Here is a 21,737-nt window from a genome sequence, read left to right as displayed (position 1 = left end):
CAAGTTTCTCCCTTAAGTCAGAATTAAGTCAGTTATATATTCCTGAAACAAACTCTAATGAAATACTGAATAAAAAACCCCACAGCGGCCATGTTACAATGACCATCTCAAGGAGTACACTGCATATGAACCCAGCTCTGTTATGTAGCTCTTGAACTGAGGCTGCAAAGGCAGCTTTAAAATATTACTGGATATCTAGTGGGTATTGGACTCAGGATAACTAGTATCTCCCTCTCCTACTGCCCATGGATCAAACATTATTAACTGTGGCTGCTTCACTACTTGGAAACTACAGTTATTTCAATCACAAGAATTTTTTAATCATGTAGCAGAATAAAGAATATTCTCCTAAAGTATGAAAGTAACCTGATTTTGTTAACACCAGGCTGATCAAAGGTGATACAACATGAAGACTGGTGGAAGCACATTTATTGTGTCCTTTTGGCATCATACAGTTCCTAAATAATTTCAACAGATTAACTGCCTTTGGGTAGTAACATTACTAGATGACAGCCAAGTGTATTCTTATAAAACACGAGACAAAGCTGCCAATTGTACCAAAATTCAAAGACATAAGCTACAAGGACAAAATAAGATGACTTCATCGGTCACTCAAATTTCCATTTTTTTCCTCTGATATTCCAGTATTGACAGTTTCTTCTCTGTTGATGCAATTAAAATAAGAACTACATAGAAGCCATAAATCTGTTTGTGCAATAAAACAACTAATACAGACTGTTCTAGAGAGCAGTTGCAAGACTTCCAAGAAAGCAAGCTACTGAAAATCTCCTAAAGATAATGTGTGTAAGTACCTACGGTTACAGTTAAATCTGGAGACAATATATGCCTGTAAGTTCTGGCTCTGGTTCACTCAGCACAAAAAAAAAAAAGTTTGAAAAACATGGGGAGTAACAGCCCTCCATAAAGCATTCTAGTGGCAAAATGATAGAACTCACACTATTCTGGATACGCACAAGTGGATATTTTTCAATTTCTTACCCAATGTCTTCAGCCAAACACAGTAACTCTTAAATACTTAATCTATCTTTTATTTGGTTTCAAACAAGAAAGAGACTATAAAGGAAATAATTCCAGAAATTCAAACAAGAATTCACAGATTGTTACTTAGGACAAGTATCATGGACTGCACTCCTTTTTGTAGCCTGATCCTATAGGATTTTTTAGCTGAATTTGAAGTGTATCCTTAAAACTCCTTAAAAATTTCCCAGAAACATAGTAGCTGGCATGGAATTTAGAAGTTATGTTCAGTATCTGACTGCTGTACTTAAAGAACAGTGTTTATCTATAGAAAAATGAAGTAGAGAAGTTCTTTGAGATTTGTATCAAATTATTTTAAAATAATGAAAAAAAAAGAAAAAATCTTTCAAATATTTTCTGAATTCACTGTAGGCACAGACTGAGAAATTATTTATGATAAGAACTTCTTTAACCTATTTAAACTATATAAAGGAAATTCTGAATAGGGGAGCCTTATGACTTTGTGAATAATTTAATAGCAAACATTATGATGTATTATTTATGCAGCACCACTGATGCACAAAAGAATGCTCACACATAATTATGGGGTCCTTCTCTTGAAAGGCAGTTAAAAGAACTGACCATATATTTCTGGTCCAAGTAGAACTTTCACTGAAATCAAATGAGTAAGGAACGCAGGACCGTGCCACATTAGATCCTTAATACAATTAAAAGTCACAGGCTGAAATTAAAACAGTCAAGAGGGAAAATATATGCAAAGTTTTATAATTCAGCACATATTTTTGCAAAAGTGAAAGAAGAAAGACGCAAAGAAAAGAGATTAATTTAATAGAGGCTTTACTGTGAAACACATTCCGTGAGCATGTTTGTCTGGCTTTGTTTCACTGCACAGCTATACCATATTTCTTCAAAAATTTGCTAATCTACCCTTGCAGGACTGTATTTTCTACTATTTGTAGATTCCAAATTGTCAAGGAGTATTAAAAAACATTAAGTTATCCACTATGAATCTATAACCAAAATTTTCTAAGAATTATATTGAAGAAACAATAGATGATTAAAATTTAATGAGTTGAACTTCAGTTGAATCTGAATCAGTCAGAAATTAATTCTCTAAAATGGTAATTATAAACTTCTGTGTTTATTTGTGAAAAAAACATAAAAAACAATTATCATAACAGTCTCCTTGCTTAGAATTATCCATGGCTACTTGGTAAAACATTTTAAGACTTAATTCCACCAAAGGGAAAAAAAAGGAATAAAGCACATATTTTTTAACAGCACAAGTAATTTTCACAGCTATATACAAACATTACGATATAGCTCTTCTAATGCTTCCATCATGGAGATTTCCATTTGTCACAATACCTTTGGCTTCTTGTTTCTTGCTCTTTCAGCCGTAGGACGGATTCCTCAATTTCCTTTTCTTTCCTTCTCAGCTGACTCACAAGTATCTCTCTGGCATGTTCTAGCTCCTCAATGCGTTCCCTTTGGGACTCAATCACAGTCTCCCTGAAAGTACAAGCATCTTACACTCCAAAATCAGGTAAGCATTTCATAAAAGAAAAAAATTAAATGAATACTCAAAATAGCAAAAATTTCAAAAGCGTTTATCAAAATTTTTATTTCTTAATGACATGCATCACAATAGAGGTTTAAGAGGTCAAGTTACTATGAAAATAATTAGAGGTCACTACCTGAAAACATCTGAACACTACAAAAAAACAGATAATTCAAACATGACACAAAAAACATAATACTCTTAAAAGAAATGTTTATGTGGACTGAATAATGTTTAGCCCAATCTAGTTGAAAACATCATTTATGGTTTCTTATGCTCCATATTAAATGTACTCTCCTCCTAATCCATTAGTACCAAGTGTTTTCTGAAAAGGAAAACACCATTACTAGATATCAAAAGAATATGAGATCTTCAATAGATGGAGCAGGGAGAGTAATTTTTGAGCTTTTATTCTGAGTTAGGTAACTTTATGCAAAAAAAAAAAAAAAAAATCACATGATGTGTCTGTAACAGCGGTATTGATATAAAAAGTGTAACTAAAAAAAAAAAGGCAGAAAACTATAGAGATCAGAGTTGGAGTATTTTTTAGTAGGCCACAACTTTGCGAATTTGATTTTCTTGCAAATTAATCTCAGATATTATTTCCAATAACATTTGTTCTAATAAGAAAAAGCAGCAATTTATCTGCAATTTTTTTCCACTCTAAAGCTTTTGATGCATGAGCTGCAACTCTTCATTACGCCATACACCTATCATGGACTTAAAAGTACCACGAGTTTTTTGGTCATATGTTTGCTTTTGTACCCACGTGCATCATTCTGAGCAACTGTGGTTACTTCTTCCTCCTTTGTGAGAACTGAAATCTCTGAAAAAAATGCTATTTGAATGTTTTCTGCATTATAACGCAAATTTTTGATCAGTCTTAGGAGAAAAGCTATTGTGAACACCAAGATTCGTGGCAGTCTTAACGGATAGCTCTTTTCCTAGTATTCAAAAGTATAGGTATAGGAGAAATCTATAGGCCCATCACTATAAAATTACTAATTTTTTTTTTCAGTAAAAACATTCTATTATAATGCAAATCTTTGCTTTAAATAAAAATTACTAACTGTTCGGCAAGGGTTCAATTCAGACAGGATGCTAGCAAGAGTGCAATTTCAACTTTGTTAAACAATTTAAATGCATTTAAATACATTTAAATGTATTTATTAAAATAATTTATAAGAATATTTCTGTAAAATTATTTCCTATGATCCCACTAAATCTTTGTGTTTACAGAACTTCAAGCACAAAATACATTATTGCACATTTATTCATATACTTGTATACTTAGCTTGCCCATTTATTGAAAAATTAGCATTTATAGATATTTTAGTAAATCTGATTTAAGGAAATCATCATGGAAAGAAACACACATACTGAAAGTAGCTTTAAGAAAACCAGATGTCTGAAAAGCATAATAGGTTCCAATATACTCTGGAGAAGAAAAATCTTCTAATCAGACTTCAGTATCTTTAAATGTTAACTACCTTTTCTCTACCCTTTTAACACCTCTCTGTTCTCACGCAGTCTCTCCATTAAAGATGTTATCAAGAGTTTCCTGAGCTTCAATTTCAGTTAAAATGTGCAACTGGACTACAACCAACTTTCAAAGTGAAGAAGTGAATCAAAATAATTTTACATTACTATCCCACACTGCACTTTTTGTAACTTATCCATAAAATCTGACCATCTCTAGAAATGAAGTTTAAATGCACCAGCGTAACACATTCAATGCAGTCACCTCTTGCATGGGTTATCCTACAGATTTTAGAACCTATGTTGGTAATAATTTTGCAGCTAAGATTCCTTCTGCTTTTGTCAGTTTTTCCAGTAGTAAGCTAGACAGCATTGCATCCCAGCAAAGAGAGAGGCTTATCATTGAATATCAATTTTAACTTCCAGCCAAATTCCTACGTATCAATATTTTGTATCCTAAATTCCTGATCCTATGTTTTCCTTACTATAAAATACTTCTGCGTTGTTACCAGTGCCAGACCCAACAACTTCACTTTATTTTCTGGAGTTAAAAACTTCTGAAAAATGTATTGTTTTCCTTCAGGAAACCTGCAAGTTTTAACAATTATAATGACAAAAATGAAGATTCATGAAAATCATACAAATTTCTTATTTCACTACTTGGATCCTCCAGCAGGCTCTGGCCATATCTTGGGAGCACAAGGTTAGGTGATCTTACTTCTAAATCCTGAACTCTCATTCCTGAAAACAAAGAAAAGATAAATTTTTGTCATGCTGAATGAAAAAGCACTTGACAAAACAACAATCTCTATACAGTACAAACACTCACAACTCCTATAGAGATGCCAAACCCCCATATTTTTACATCAAATTCACATGGCAGGAGATAATCAGAGTATCTACAACATAGTTTCCGTAAAATTTGAACTATGGGCCATACAGCATACACTGTTAAAGAGAAGTGCTAAAAACAAGTCTTGAAATGCCTTTCCTGGAAGATTTTACTTTTAAAGACACAGAACAGAGATGGTGTCTTCATAGAAAAACAATATCAATATTACAAACAGGAACATAGACTTGTAATCACTTTTTCTCTGATAGCACTTTCTTTACAAAATCACAAGTAACATTTACTAGACAACCAACTACAGGACCACTTTTAGCAGCAGTGCAAATAATTTCCTTATGTTCTTTAGAAGCATACTAAGTCCCTGGCGAGGGAAAAAAGTGAGACATTATTTAAGGAAGAATTGTTGGTCAGGAGAAAAAGCAATGGTTTCTCCAAATCTCTTTCTCCTCCTTCTTTCTTCAGTAAGAAGAAATTAATGAAGTTTTGAGGTGGGACCAAACTATGCATTAAATTTCAAATGCAGCATTAAGGCTGCCATGCCTCAGTCCAGAAAACTGAGTCACTTACGTGCAAGGTACAACACCACCAGCAGGTTCACAAAACAACTGAAAAAATTTACCTACTTTGCATTTGTGCTGAGTTAACCTGATTTATTTATACATTTTGAATTTGGATCTATAAGTAGTACGTTGATGTATTGGTAATTGTGCTATACACATTATGTGTATACATATCTGCCTAAAGTACATATTTTTAACTTATTTTTGTACAAATCGTGATATATCTTAGATGGCTGTACTCAATAAAGAAAGTAATGAGAGACACCCATGAGTGTTCAGTGAGCATTCATGGCTGCCCACATCTTTTGGATTGACTTGCTACGGTATTTGTAAATCGGCCAAACACAAAGCAGGCACAGCAAGGTGTAGTATTATTTCTGCATTCTTCTGGCCTCTTCAGATCCTGAAGACAGCTAAGCTCTCCTGAATTTTTCCAGGCACTCATTTTATTTTCGAGAATTGCTCTGAGTATTTTCTGATCTGCACTAAAAATGTGTTGAGATTCAGCCTTATGGTTCCAGAGAGCAACTGAAGAGTCAAGCAATCTTGAAACATAGGAAGCATGTACTCGGCACGAAACTGCTAGGTTCATCATCATTCATCAACAGAGCAGGACGAGAAAACATGCAAGAGAAAAAACACGAAACATCCTGTGCTAATGACTACTACAGAAAATATTCTCTGACCTTCTGGAAGACAGCAGTGTAGTGTCCAAGTTCTGAGTATTGGTTACTAGACTTTTACTAATAGTCTTCACCCTGGAGAAGTATGTTCAAGAAACTGCATATTCACAGTATGCAAATTACCAGAACTCCTAGTTTGGACAAGCTCTTAGAACTGAGACAGGCACACTAGAATTCCTGTGAAATTTTTGAATATTATTATCTGAACCTGACGTTTTGTGGACAATTTTTCCTTTTTCATTTTCTTCCTCATGTTCTTTTCAGTTTAAGAACCACTGCCTCAATCAACACGGCCCCAGTTCTAGCCCTGCACAGGACATCTCTGATCTGGATCTGTTCTTACGACAAGAGAAATCCTCACAGCATGCCATACCAACATTTCATCTTTAATCCTTGAAACAAGTTGCCCTTTTTTCTCCGCTAACACTGGGGATGCATACATTTATTATATTTCTACCTTATGTTAGCATTGTTAAATCAAACAGAAAATTGATTTTGAGAATAAAACTGCCTAATTCATGATATCAAGTGTGAAAATGTAGGTGTATTTAAAATGTCACAACTTGCACTATATTCAAATTAAAGCAGCAAAGTGGTAGAGTCAATTGCTTTCTATTGCCTCTCTAAAAACACAAGAATTGTTTCTGTTTTCACAGACCTGAATAATCAACGTAATCAAACACTACATAACTGGCCATCAGCCTCATCCATAGCTTGTAGAAGTTCAGGAAACAATCCTGCTGACTCAGTTTTGAATCAGGGCCAACATAGCTGGGTTTTGGGTGCTCATTTTTTTTTTGGAACACATTATCTGTACGGAGTATAAGTTAACTGAGTACAACTACTTCTACAATTGTTCGTATGAAAAGAGAAAGGTTTTAAAGTGTAATTTCCCAATGTAGCTACCATAAATAAAGGGCTGAGAGTGAGACTGCCTTAAGCAGTAAGTCTTGACAGCAAAAAGCATCATTAAAGATGGCTGTATTGTGGTATTTGCTTTTGAAAGTCCACACATGTAACAGATTTTTCAAGTCTGCAGTGTTGTGCACACATGTATCAAGAGACTAGAACAAATCTTGAAATTAAAAAAAAAAAGAACGTGCAAACAAACTACAGATGTAAAACTTCCTTATAACACGGTAACATTAAAATTTTTCATATACTTCTTTTATAAGGGTTTAAAACAGAGAATGTACTAGGAAAGTCCTATGATTACAACTATTAGAGAATTTGCTTGATAACTACATTATTTTCAAATCTGTACTTTTGTTTTACCCCTAACACAGTGGATTCTCAAAATAAGGACTTCATAGGCCAACAAGCTACCCTAACTGTATAAATAAATACAAGAAAAAGGAGGAAGAACGATCGTTCTGCCTACAAGTACTATGGCCTACTGATAAACAGTAAAGACTCTGTACTTGCTGCAGTGAAGCAATAATGAGTGGTACCTCTAATAAGCCACAGGTTTTAGTAAAGGTGGATCATACCTTTCTTTGTGTGCTCCGGCACGCCAGCAGCCTCACTCACTTTTTTGAGACCAGTGTTAACACGAGCTTGAACGTAGCTGTACGGACACGGTCTATGGCCTTGAATCTGGAGCTGCTGTTTGGTTGAAATGAGTTTGCTGCGGAGGCTCTCGTTTTGTTTCTCAAGCTCACCAACTCTCTCTTGCAAATGCTCGATCATTTCTTCCAGCTCCACAGCCTGACCCAGCCGCTTGGGGCCGCCACCAACCTGGTCAGACCTTTTTCTATCATTAACAAGCCGTATTAACTTGGTGGCCATTCTGGGGAAAATAATAAAAAAAGATGAAAAAAGAATGTGAAAAGTCAGCATAAAAAGCATTCTGTTGAAAGGAACATAATTACTGTGAAGACTTCAGCATCGAACCTGAATAACAAATTTCAGGTTTTGATATAACTATTACTGCCCATGAAGAACTCTTTGAAGATAATTGAAACCACTGTGCAGCAATCTGCTTTATAGCACTGACAAATAACAGTTTCCTAAGGCTTATCATTTAAGGTTAGTAAAGGGAGGACACATGTTTACTCCATATGCTGCTTAAATGTAATTTTTAACACATGACCTTATACAGGAACCTCTGCATGCTGCTAAGTAAAGTTACAGATTTGGGATGTGGTGGGGCTAAACTACAAAAGCTACAATTCCACAAAACATCCAACTACTGAAAGAATGCTAGTAATATGCAACATTCTGACGATATATCATTTCTAGTATTTTAGGGTTTAAATACATATTTCAGTTCTAAAGTGGCTATGGCTAAAACATATTGGTGGAGATATTTAAGAAGGTACTCCAGAAAAAGAGACTTACTAATTCTTACTCCCATACTCAATTTTAAACTTGGTAAATATCACCAACGTGCTTCAGAGAAGGAACAGTTAGCTGAAGAATATAATTAGATACAGAGGGTATGGTTTTCATCTGTCTTTAAAAGGATACAAATTTTGCTTTTGGCATCTCAAGAGTTGTACCTTTGATTTCCTTTAGTTTTGATAAACATTGGTAAGCTAGAACAAAAGCCAGAGAGGGCACATGTGGGTGATGTAATATACAAGAACAGAAAACATAACCAGCAGTGAATAGAAAAAACTTGGCATATAAAAAAAGAAAAGGTGGCTTTGATGAGAGAGTCAAGTTCAAGACTTTACAAAATTGGTCGCACATCTTCAAGACCTGTATCTAGTTTACAGGGAATCTATTTTTGCAGGCCCAGAAAGAAAACCGAAAATACGGACACATTTCATTTGTTTGAAGGGGCTTGTTTTATTTTGGTATGCTTGTGGACAGAAGCTTCTACTTAAAAGAACAAAAGTGAAATAAAAAAAATCTTTAATAACATTAGGATGTCACATAATGTTACTTGCCTGTAAGCAGGTTTTTTGTTTGTTTGGGGTTTTTTTTCAATGTTTTTCTACCACAAATTCATTCCAAACTTTTAGTTACGAGGCTTTTGGCATAAGGGATGCTGGGAAAGAAAGGTAGCTTGAGGAGTTAAGATTTTTCTCTGGCAATCTAGACAAACACTGTATTTTATACTTCCTGTGCCTTAAAATATTAATTCAGGTATTCCAATGTGGACATTCTGCGCAATTTTACCTAAGTGGATCAAGAGTGCCTTTGCTAAGTCATTTAACAGAAACATAGGAAATGCCATTTGGAATAAGCAAACAATTCATTTGTTCCAGCACCTTGTATTTGACAGTAGCGTGAAAAAAACCATGGAAGTTATGTCATGCTGGTCAATTTGATCTTGACTCACTGAATACTGAATCAACAGGCAAGAATGTTCTGGAGTTTAGAAAAGTATGAAGTAGTCCCATCTACAGAGGCAGTATCTTCAGATGCCCTTTCATACATTGGTTAGCTTCTGACCAGAAGCTAGCTTAGATGCAGCAAGATTTTATTAGCTTAAGTACAGCACAAGTCACAGTGCTTTTGGATTAATTAGCCCTCCAGGAATCCAGTAATACCATGAACAGTTCTGCTGAGTCCAGATTGGTTTGCCAACACAGAATTAATTTTAATAATAAGCCTAAAGTTGCTTGTGTATGTTTGGGTACACTGGGTACTGTGCTCCCCATGCTATATTACAAAGATATTTTGGGGTTAACAACAAAGGCTAGATGTTTGTCAACTTCTTGGAGGACAGAGAAGGACAAAAAAAAAAAAAAAGAGGAAGAATCTCTCTGTACAGGCCATTTTGATTCTAGGATGAAATTCTTGATGAATAATTAGGCTTCTATAGCCTCTTCTTCAGTTCTCAGAACACCTGTTATATTCGTACTCAGATGGCACAGCTGTGAACCCAAGGAACCAACTCCAAAGTGGTGGGTAGAGGCAGATCTCTCTTCATGGAGATCGAACACTGGCCACGGCAAAAAATAACCCATATACCACAGAAACAACCAGAAATCAATACAAAAATTAATTCCAATGAGTGATTTTTGCTATTGCTTTAAAAAGTGCTCCAAGAGAAATCACAATGACTCTTAATTTGTTGACAAGGCTTTAAAGGGAAAAATGTTATTGTGAGCTAAAATAAAAACATTAAAATTCATACCTTTTAATTTTCTCCTCTTGCTTATTCGCATGCTGTTTGAGTAAGATGTTCTCATCACGTAAACGAAGAAACCTGTCCTCCAGCTCCTCGCGACTGATTCGTGACACAGCCTGTCGAGCTTTCACAGTCTGTGTAGTTGATGATTCTACCCAAACCAAGACAACTTGAAATTACAGTCAATACATCCAATAACATGTAATCCAAATTCATTTTGAAATATTGAAAGAAAAAATAATGAAAGTTTTCAAGTAATTTCGTATTTTACACTTGTATGAGCCTGTTAATTATTTTTTTTCAGATTTAGTGGCATATTAATGACATCCTTTTTCCTCCCTGTTGCAGATAAAAATGTAATCCAAAAGATACAGCAAACTGATTACCTACTAGACAACACAAAGGAAATAGTTTAGCAAGTAACAAGGTATTGTCAAACGTAGTACTTAAAAAAAAAATAAGATGATCATAACCACAGAGATGCTTCCTAATCTGTTTCAAAGTTAATATACTCTCTTGAAGCTTGAAAAGATTAACTCATAATTCTGTAAATTTACCCAGATACAGGACTAAGCCCACTAGTTCCATTCTAACAGCAGTTGAGTAATATCAGAATTGCATAATACTTTTGGTTCCCATTTTGTTAAATGGGTCTGAACTTGTCCTCAATTCAGCAAAAAAGTCCTCTTTTCTTCTGCAAGGATGAACATTATAGCTCAATGAGATTTCCAATTTTTAGCATCTCACAGCAACTCCCCTCTTACAACAAGCAACATGAACACAGAATGGGTCATAGTATCTTTCAGAATTTAAGCCAGATTTTGAATGGTGTTTGAATTTCATTTTGTGAGTTGGAATGTCAGAAACATTTTTAGAAAGAAACTAAAGAAGTCACTGATCAAAGTCTGCAACTGTAATAAATAGCAGCTGGTACAAACCTTGTAATCCTCCAACTCCAGCTAGAGTTAGACCTACATCTCTCACAGGCAGGTCCCCCACAGTTTCATCAGCTGGAACGGACATGGCTTATCTACGAATAACAAAATTCAAGTTAAATTCTTCTCCATCTGTAACTTAAACTGCGAGACCAGAATGAACTACAGTACTTCATATAAAATGAAGGAAAAAGTAATGACAGATTCACTGAAATGACAGACTTGTACATGACTGTAAATGCTCCTTTCTCAATTGCATCGCTCAGAGGACAATCTAAACTTTCAAGTTTAATATTACGCCAGTTTTGATCCGTGCAAAAAATATGGCTTCTTTGTTATGCAATAGCTCAAATTTTATTTAATGTATGCAGAATTAGCTTTTTTAAGTTCTAGTTTTGTTGTCTTTAGCAATCTTTGGGCTAAGGTCATATTTCTAAGTGCATGTGGAAGGGGGATCTGTGGGTTTTTTCCATTTGTGTTTTTTAATTGATTGTTTGTTCATTTTAAGACAGGTCAAAGCTTAAGGCATCAACTTGTAGATGAGTAATGCCATCTTCCACATTTTGAATGGGACTCTTTAAAACAGAGGTGCTGGGGGTTATGAAGTCATTTCAGTGTTGCCTACCATTCTCTTAGTCTTCTTTCAATCATTGTCATAAGAGAAATTACTTTCTAAGATAGAGGCTCTCCTATGAATGATTCTCATAAATCCGAACACATTTCTTTCTTGAGGCAAGAGAAAGCTTAGCTACATGACAAAGTGAGATTAGGAAAGTATTAATGTGAGAAAGTAGTACATTTGTTTCAGTGTAATATATGCAGATACTTGATAACAACTACTGTTTCTGTCTTCTCTTCCAGTACAGAAAATTAGATGTTGGCCATAGAGTTAAGTAAGGTTGAAATTGCACGAAAAGAGAGACATGACGTCCTTTGGACAGTCTTTTTTCTCCCTATTGTTACACTCCTCAGGTGATATAAATCTTCAGTGAATCCAAAAACACGTAGGAAAGCATTGAGAAATTAACAGTGATGTTACTAAAGAACTGCATCAGAAGACAAAAGTGACACAATATAATCCACAGACATTCCATATGAATTCTATCATAACCAGAACTGCTGCTACAGATATGCCTTTCTTCTACCAGTAAAGTCTTCTGTCATAAACAAGTCTCCCTCTGGCTTTGTCCAAAAGGAATGAAAAAGATTAATGGAAGTTCAGTTTCCAACAAGTCAATCTTGTTTTCAATCTTTTGTTTATTCATCATTAAAATTTAGGACAAAGTCTTATTTCCGGCTTTCACTGTTTACAACAACACGAACACATTTTTCTTTCATGCAGAACAAACATTTCCTCGTCATGACTGTTGAAATGCCTGAATTTATCTGTACTTGTGTATTAGCAATGAGGTTACAGCTTCAATGCCATCAGTCACAGAAACAGAGAATAGTACTTAATGATGTGGAGGTCCATGGCACTATTCTAACGACAGATGCATATCAGCTGGAATCCAGCTCCTCAGTGTTCTCAGCTCTTTTTGTGTTGTTCACACAAACCCCTCAAAACGTTTTGGAATTTGTTACAATTAGCACTATCAGCAGACTTTGATTTCACTCAGGTGTAGGTTCACCATGGTGGTCACTATTCTATGTCACTGTATCAATATCACTCCAGCAACTGAGGTTAAATGGAGACATAAACCTTCACCTCTAGATGATCAGTCCAAATTTGGTTCGTGATGGTAGCAGGAGAAGATGCTACCATTACATGTCTTTCTAGAATGTGGTTGTCTTAGTCTTCAAAAATCAAAAACGACAGGGCTTTTTGGCAAATTTCAGAGAGGTCAAGAGCTACACAAATACTTTATCAGCATGACTCGGCAATGTTTATAATCCAACAAAACCAACCTTCAAGAACTCCAGCACAGTAACAGGCAAATGTTACTATTTTTCAGTGTTTGCCCCTTGCCAAAGAAACTTTGTTACGGATATCAACCTGTTACTTTCAGTGCGAAAGAAATCCATTCATTTACAAAATAAAGACAAAACAACACTTGCTTGTCCCTCAAATAAACAAATAAAAACCCCCTTGTCAGTAGTAATCCATGACTAGTTGCAGCAAAAACACAGAAATATTTAAGTTGTAAGCAAACAAAGACAGCAGGACTGTATATGAAAGTCAGTTTTTACTGGTAACTTGACATGACTTAAAGTGACAAAATAAAGCCGCTACAAATCTAAAGTCCCAAAAACTTAGAAAGGTGAAATTTTCAAAAGTAAAAGGAAGAATTAGTTATTTCATTTTCATTACAAAGTGTCAGAAATTAAGTATTGAGCTTTCTTTTCTATCCTGGGCCACAGGAAAAGAGGAAAAAAAAACCAAAACAACACATTATGAAAAGGAATGTTTATAGATAGAAATAGTACAAAACTGCCTCCTGGTTTTAGGAAGGCAAAATACAATTACAGAATTAGAATTTGGCCTGGCAATTTATTTGTCTCATTACTAACATAAGAACCACCTACATGTTTAAAAATCACTAGCAACCACCATTTCTGCTTCTTGGAGAGAGGACACTTCAAAGGGCAAATCATGTGCCACACATGTTACAGTTACTTTTCGAATGTTACCTGAGTCAATCACAAACACCTGAACAAAATAGCTTTCTTTACAGTCTATAGTTCCATCACTACTTCTAAAAGCATGAGATTTCTCCAAAGAGTTCCATTTAACTTCTTTGGAAACAATTTCCAAAACAACTAAATCTGACAAAATTGTACAGCAACACTGCTACAAAAGTGATTGTACTTAAGAGTCCAGCATTTCCTAAAATAAAGCAAAAGAGCTATGAGTTTGTATTTGCTTCTGGACAGACCCACGTGCCATGCTGAACCTAAACAACTTAAAACAGTTTTTATTTCCCAGAAAGGTTATGCTACAGTCAATCCAGCACTTCTTGTTTCTAAAAAATAAGAAAAAAACCCTTCCTATACAAAGACAGGAAATTTTTCCATATGTCTGGGATTAACCTATAAGACTTTCAAGTTCAGTATAAACAAGAATTTCAGATAACTTAGTTACTGAAGATAAGGAAATAACAACTTTCTTACACACTGCACTGCTTAAAAAACTGGTGCTATGACCACCTGTATCTGACAAATTACTACAAAAAAACGCAAACAAGTTGGCAGTGTTACACAAGATCAGAAAGTAATGAGCATCAATTATTAAAGGCAGGCATCAAAGCTCATGCTTTAGGTCCGAATTCTTATATAACTCACAGAATCACACTGTTCTCCCAACATTATTCAAATGTAGCAAAACTGAGGAGGGATTACTTAAATTTCCAAAAGTTGTCAGCCATTAGGATTAGAAGGGACAGTTTCTAGTGAAATCTTAGATATTACAACACTACTTAATTGTTTCAATATGGACTTAGAATTTCATGAGTGTTGGCCATGGCCAAGATGGCAATTTTCTTACAAAATCCTACCCCACTTCTCTGGTAAAGGGAAGAAAGAAAGAAAGGAAAAAAAAAAAAAGGAGGAGAGACATACCACTCACCCATTTTAGCCTATCACAAATTATTTCCTGCCTACATTCTTCCTCTATTGATTCCTTAAAGATAAATGTTTGCACACCATCGGGCTTGTTGTTTAAAACTATCTCATTTATTACTTGGTAGGAGAATTCACACATACCATTTTTCCAACATCACCTGTTGCAGTGTTGTGAGTTTTAGGAGGTGGAAAGGAATAAAAGGGACAAGACATAGAAGATATTAGGGAATGATACCACCGCATCCTGCTGTATTCTGAGGGAACAAACATCTCTCAGACCGCTAAGCCCTACTGCAACGCAGGAAAACCAAAACGACCGTGTCTTGCCTTCAACACATTTAACAAGCGCTTTCCCAATTTCCCTCCAGCTCCACCAGTTCTGGCAATAACTTGCACGCCTGCAGGGGCCGGGAGCAAAGGCAGCGCTCGCCCCGTGAACACCCGCGCTCCCCGTTTTTCCCGCCCCCGGGCACAGGAACAAAGCTCCCGCGGGAGCCCAGCGGCCTTTCGCACAGGGAGCGGCGGCCACGACTCGGGGGGTCCATAGGGACACGTGAAGAACAAGCGGCGAGGCAGCCCGCCTTCTCCCAGGTCACCGTGTTGGGAGCCGGGCCGCCTCACAGGGGCGGAACAACCGCTGCGGGAGCGCAGCCCCAGGCCGGGCTCCTCCTCAGCGCGGGAGAGCACCGGCCCCGCTCCCTAGCGGCATCCCCGCCCCGGGACACGGCACCACAGCCCCCCCCGAGCCGCTCCGGTTTCGCTGTCCTCCCCGCGCTGTGCCATGCCGCGGAGGAGACGAAACTCCCCCGTACTCACGGCTCCCCGCCAGCCCTCCACCTTCTCCCTCGCTCCGTTAGCAACCGCTGGCTGTTGCTACCCAAACGCTTCCGCTTCCGGCGGCCGCGGCGCCGCGCCGCACGCCGGGAGCTGTAGTTCAGGGCGGGGCCAGACCCCGCCGCCGCCCGGCGCGCGAGACTACAGCTGGTTTTCGCCGCCGGATCCCGCGGCGCGTGCCGGGAGCTGTAGGCGCCCCGGGAGCCGCGTGCCGCGCCGGTGCCGGCGGGAGCTGCGCGCAGCGCGGGGGAGCGCGGCTGGCCGAGGCGGCAGCATGAAGAGGCGAGCAGGGCAGCGGGAGAAGGAGCTGAAGGTACCTTCTTCCCTTTGCTTCCCGCTTCCCTCCGCCCCGAGGAGCCTGCCCGCGGCGGGCGCCCTTCCCCGCGGCTCGCGGTGCAGCGCGGAGCCCCGCGGGACGGGGGCTCCGAGCCCACCGCGGAGTTTGTAGCGGAAGGGACGCGGCCCAAGCCCCGAGCTGCCTGCCGCGGTCCCGCCTCCCGCCGCCGCCGGGACGCGCGGTCGCCTCGTCCGCGAGCCGCTGCAGCAGCTTCCAGAGGCCGCCGGCAGCGGCCGCCCCGGCCGGAGCCCCGCAGGTGCGGCCCGGCACGGCCCGGCCGTGAGCCGCGGGGGCGGTGCGGGGGTTCCGCCCGCCTGCGGGGGGCTCCGCGGCCCTGGAATTCCCGCGGTCCCGTCTCCGCTGAGGGCGGGGAACCCAGCGCAGCTTTAGTAGTGGCAAATCATAAAGTTTTTCTTGCAGCCCGGGCTCGCGTGTTTTACTCGAAAAGTGGGTTCTGCGGTGTCAGCAAATGAACAATTGTGCCAGCAAATGTGGTTCTGTCAAAGCTTTCTTGGCCAGGCGATGCCTGATGTAACTGCACTTTTATTTTCAAATTTAAAAGTGCTCTTGCACTTTACGAAGTCTAACCTAAATTAACATTTTTAAGTCTCTCACAGTGCCCTAGCTTTATAATGTTTTTTCTTGCTGACGCGTGTAAACGCGCTGCTGTTACCTCGTTGTGTTGAAGATGTAGTTACACTGTTCCCACAAGCAAACGGCTTTGCTGAATGTTTTGCTGTTTCAGGTGCGTTCCAGGGCCTTGTTTATACCACACTGAAAAACATTTGACTGCAGCTCTTGATGGTTGCTGCACCTCTGCTGATTTTGTTTACAAAACAGTGGCGCAGAGAGGCAGGAAGTTACTTGTTTGAAAGCATGATGCTGATTTTAGTGATGTTGATGAAAGGAAAGCTAATTCTGTTATAAACTTAGAAAAAGCTGTCTGAGATGGTAATCTGCTTCACCTGTCTTTGCACACAAAGCATAGTGGTTTTGGTGTTGCTTTTCACTTACTATTTAACATTAAAAGTTATTTCACTACAAGGGCAGGGAAAACGTGTGACCTGAGTTTGCAACTAAATATTTTAATAGAAAAGTAGCTTTAGTGCCTGCTCACAGTAGTAGGACTCTTAACAACTCTTTAAGGCCAAGTGATTGTAATTATAATTACGTTTTGTAATTAGTCTTTTTGCTCTCCAGCATCGCTGAAGTAGAGTAACTTCAGTGTTTTGTTTGTTCTGCTCTCTCTCTATATGTGAAAAAGCACGCAGATGTAAACTGTCCCATCCAATCTAATGAAAATACATTGCAGGAAAAAACCCAGCCCATGCGTTTCTTTTAATCTGTACGTTTATGCTACCCATCTAAGGCTGGGTTAAGCTTTTGTCTTTGCAGTACATCCCAAATGTATTTGGGAATCATGTGCATTCGGCGAATAATTGCCATTGATAAGAGAATCACTCGGGGATATGTGTAAGGGAGTAAAAGGATGGTAACTGTGAACTATGCTGGCAAGGGTGGTAGGAGGACAAGGCACTTGAAGAGGTATCAGAGGAGCAATGTGTATGAAAAACTCCAGGAAGCTGGAGTGAAGGAGTACTGCCTTAGACACACCTAGGTGGTGGATGGACAGAGAAGGATGGAAATTAAGAAGAGATCCTTAGAATTTAAAGGTGTGACTACTTCTAGGATGCCTTAGGGGGATGTTGTAAGTCGGGTACTACTTGAGAGAAGCTTTGAGGATATTGAAAGTGAAACAAAAGCAGCCTGTAGAATGCCTTAGAATAAAGGATGCTGAAGAAGGCAGCAATGGGAAGAGGAGGGGTTATACAAGAAGAAATGTACACTTTTCGTGGGAGCATCCTCATACTGGTATTATTTTATACAACTTAATTAGAAATGTCTCTGGGCTCGTGGCACTATGCCACTCCACCTTTCAGTCCCTAGGTTTAAGCATTGTTCGCTGATGTTGCTCACCTAAGAAATGCTGAAGGCAAAAGAAGTGTGTATTTGTTGTAGTAGTTCTGCCAAGACTTCCATTTAGGTCCTGATCAAAATATTTCATAGCAAACCAAATATTAGTGAGGTTAACCCGACCTCTTCTGGAGAGCAAGATTCATGAGGCCTCCTAATAAGAGGGAAGTGGTTGGATGGAGAAGCTGTTTTGGATTATATATCTCCTGGCAGTGCCTCTGTTCTGGAGAATTAAATCCTGAATAAAAGTTCTTGTTTTGCTGTAATTGTGTACAGTTAAATCCTGTCTATCAAAAGCCCCGTGACTGGCTTTTGCTTTGTAATTATGCAGGATGTTTCTTATATGTGATATGCTGTTCTCTCTCAAATTTTCTTATGTATAGCAAGTTTTGATTTATGCTGTTATAGAAGAACATTTCTGTTCCAAGTACATGTGGTAGAAATTCTTCAGAGAATAGTGCTGTTATACAGCAATTTGCACTTTGGAGATCAATCATTTGCATTAAGATTGAGTGTGTAGCAGAAATGGAATTATTTATACTAATATTTGGTGTTCCCAGTCCACAAGGAGGAGGATGCAAATTCATTCCTGGGAAGAAGGTCTGAAAAAAGTTAGGATATGATAGCCAGAAGTTGATTACTCAGCTGTCTTAAACCCCATGTTGGGGGATGCTAGTGTCCTGTGGAATATCTCTGAGTCTTAAGCGGACAGAAAAACATGATTCTTCTTAAGTTTCTAAAGACATCTTCAGAGGTGTTGCATGCCATCAGCTTCTCTGGTCTTCCCCATGGCAAATATTACTTCTGTGCATAAAACCAGAGCTGTTAAAGTAGGTGTTGCTTATTAGCTGGAAAGGCATTTTAATGAAACAGTCCATTGGCAGTATGTTTCATTGGTTTGTGTGTGTTTGTTTTAACTTAGAATTCAGTTTTAATTAGTATGGCTTATAGTTATTCTGATTATTTTTTCTTTACAAAATTCTGTTGGTTGGAATTTTGGTCAGCTTGCAGTAAGCTTTTTGTTTTGCTGGGTGAAGAAAAAGCACCGCATAAAGTCAAACCGAACATAAACTTGTTGTTTGGTAGTCTACTTAGACTATGTTCTCCTTTTTGAACTTGGGAAGAAAGCGCTTTTGCTTTTAGAATGTTTCTTATCTTGATTAATATTCACAGGTTAGTTGAAGTTAATCTTTAATGTAAGACTGTCCTCAAGACTTGCTTAGTCAAAGGTTGTTTTTTCCCAAGTAAATTTTCTTGGGACAGATGCCAAGTTCTAGTAACTACCTTTATATGTTCCTCTTGCCATTCTTTGCATATGGAGACCCTACGTCATTGCTGTGTGACAGATAAGATGCTCGACTAGTCTGCACTATTATTTTCTTTAACAGGATTACATTGACGGATCTTTGGAATGGACCACTAAGCCCAGTTCACAATTACCTTATGTAGCTGTTCATGCTAATTCACATTACTGTGAAACCAGAACTGGCTACAGAGAATGTATTCCACAGACATTGTTGTTATGTTTGTACAGCTCCCAGCACAGCTGGGACCTCAATCCAATAAAGTTATTGCTCTACGAATAATAAATGCATCAATATGCACATATCTGAATATTCACAAGGGCTCTTACAAAGATATTCATGCACAATTTCGCATTTGTGAGACGTGTTAGACAAAGTGGCAAGGAAATATAAAGCTTTAAATAACACAAAGCTTTGCATGTATTTTATTTACAAGAAGGAAAAGGGAATATACAGTGTTGAAGCTGAGTTTTCAATAAAAGTCTAATTTCTGGCATCATCCTCATTTTTGCTGGCTGGAAAATAATATGTATTTATGAGATAAAATAAGTTGCTTCAACATATTAATACTTAGGAGAAAATAGGCAAGTATTCTCAGGGCACTTAGGAGCAGGGGAATGATTTTAGGATTAATCTAGAAGAATGTCACCCATACCATGCAATGAAGCATATAAACTTTAGCATTGTCTTATCATAATTTGATCAAATATTATGTTAATTTCTTGTTTCCTGTTATTGTTCTGCCTCTTATGGCAAGAAAGCCATACAACGTTTTCTGACAGATTAAATTATTTCAGAAGTTGTATTTAGGAAAACTGAAGTTAATGAAACAGCTTAGGTGCCGTTAAATAAGCTTCTTGTCATGTCATATTTCTGCTTAGGTAAATGGTGTGCAGGTTTTAGCAGCATCAGCAGCCAATATGCCAGTAGCAATTTTTGTGGTAATCACATTATTGGCCCTTCCCATTATTAATGAGACAATAATTAAGAAATAGTGTTGATAGTCACATAACACATGATTTGTATATTGGAAATGGTCAGGTAGAAGCCTTGCATATGCAGAATAAAATACAAGAAAGAATGAGTGGCAAATGTTCCTTGCTTTTAAATTCATCACATTCCTGCTGCTTAAATTGCCTCAGCTGCTAATGCTGGGACCATTACAGTAATGGACTCAGCAAATGAAGGAGAACCAAGACATACACACTTTATTACTGGAGGGGTAATTTTCTCTTCATCTGTAATAGCAGCAGTGCCTAGTATTGATCAGACCATCAAGATACTAATCCTCTGTAAAATTACTTGTTATAACTGAAAATGTGTTAATCCAAATCAGTCTGTGTCCTGACTTTCTACTTACTATTGAATACAGACTATTAGATGGTTTATTTTTTGTGATTTAAAGCCTTTATATTGATAATAGTAGGAGCTTCCTTTGCAAGAACGTGTGTTTAATCTTAGCTGTGGCCCAGGGTTGTCTTTTTGTTTTAACTAGAACATCACCCACTTAATTAAGAAGTGCATGTCTATCTTGCTGCTCTGAATTATATTGGTACTTTAGGCTCTGCAGACTTATTAAACAAGTTGTTTTACATTCAGTCTCTTGTTTTTGCTGTAAATAAGAACAGATCTATGCTTCACATGTTAGAATCTTCTACAGTCTTGGAGCTAAGGATGCAAGGAGCATGGATACTGAAAACACTAATTCATGTTCTGTTGATTGCGGCCTGTACGGCTGTTGTGTGTGAGAGTAACGGAAGAGAATACAAATGCCAGGGGTCTAAAGGTCTTCAGTTTGCCTTGATCCTAGAGATCCACTACATGAGACAGGGGTATGGGAGCAGTGCATGTTCCATATCTGAATATACACGCTTAGGAAGGCTTCTCCTTTTTCCCCTCTGCTCCATCTATTTTTTTCAGTCTTGTACGTTAAGACTGTAAGCTCGTGTCTGTAACTCATATAGCTTCTAACCAACTAAAATTTTGGCTCGGTCGCATGCCACAAGTGTAGTAGCTGTTATGTACGCGACACCTCGTAGGACATGGCTGCATGAAATGGTTCTGTTAACCCTGTCCTTTCGTTAGACTTAGTAATATGGACTCTACCACATGATAGTCATTGGTATCTTACCAGCTTCTGGGGAGCAAGAAGCGTCCTAGAAGGGACAAGATGCAGAACTGGCTGCTTATTTTAAAGAATCTGGTAGCGTTCCATGCATTTTAGGAATTTGTTCTTGGTGTAGTGTCAATTAGATTTTTTGCTCTGGCAAAATGAACAGCAGGTTCATTTACCTAATGACCCGTCTGCTGTCTTTTTTGGTCATAATTTAACTGATTCAACTTTTATTCTTTAGAGAGACTTCCTGCTTCCTGAAAGGTGCTGGAGTACCAATACCCTTTACAGGGACTTTGATTCTTTGTCTGCCTCAGAACATGTGACTTATCTTACTTGCTTAATTCCAGTTTCCCTTTTGAACAGCCTCTGTGCTGTAATTTTCAAGTCAGCAAACTGGAAATGCGCACAGCAAAGCATCTTCTGAGATGATGTGGTGATTGGAGTTCCCTTATTCAGCTGA

General features: G+C 38.2%; 1 protein-coding gene across 2 annotated transcripts in view; it reads right to left on the bottom strand.

Moving 5' to 3' along the window:
- RPGRIP1L (RPGRIP1 like) overlaps positions 1–15,560 on the bottom strand; it is a 77,219-nt gene extending 61,659 nt beyond the window's left edge. For both annotated transcript variants that reach the window (XM_086620775.1, XM_086620776.1), the window contains exons 1-6: positions 15,529–15,560; positions 11,155–11,246; positions 10,223–10,367; positions 7,623–7,921; positions 4,681–4,780; positions 2,368–2,511 (exon numbers count right to left, since the gene is read on the bottom strand). In XM_086620775.1, the coding sequence (XP_086476901.1) occupies positions 2,368–2,511; positions 4,681–4,780; positions 7,623–7,921; positions 10,223–10,367; positions 11,155–11,239 (773 nt within the window). In that variant the 5' untranslated portion in view covers positions 11,240–11,246; positions 15,529–15,560. The remainder of the gene's footprint in view (positions 1–2,367; positions 2,512–4,680; positions 4,781–7,622; positions 7,922–10,222; positions 10,368–11,154; positions 11,247–15,528) is intronic.
- Between the last annotated feature and the right edge of the window lie 6,177 nt (positions 15,561–21,737).

Source organism: Tauraco erythrolophus, chromosome 15, assembly GCF_009769465.1.
Source record: "Tauraco erythrolophus isolate bTauEry1 chromosome 15, bTauEry1.pri, whole genome shotgun sequence".
Taxonomy (NCBI): Eukaryota; Metazoa; Chordata; class Aves; order Musophagiformes; family Musophagidae; genus Tauraco; species Tauraco erythrolophus.
Note: the sequence above shows the minus strand (reverse complement) of the source record. Positions and strands in the feature narration are given on the sequence as shown.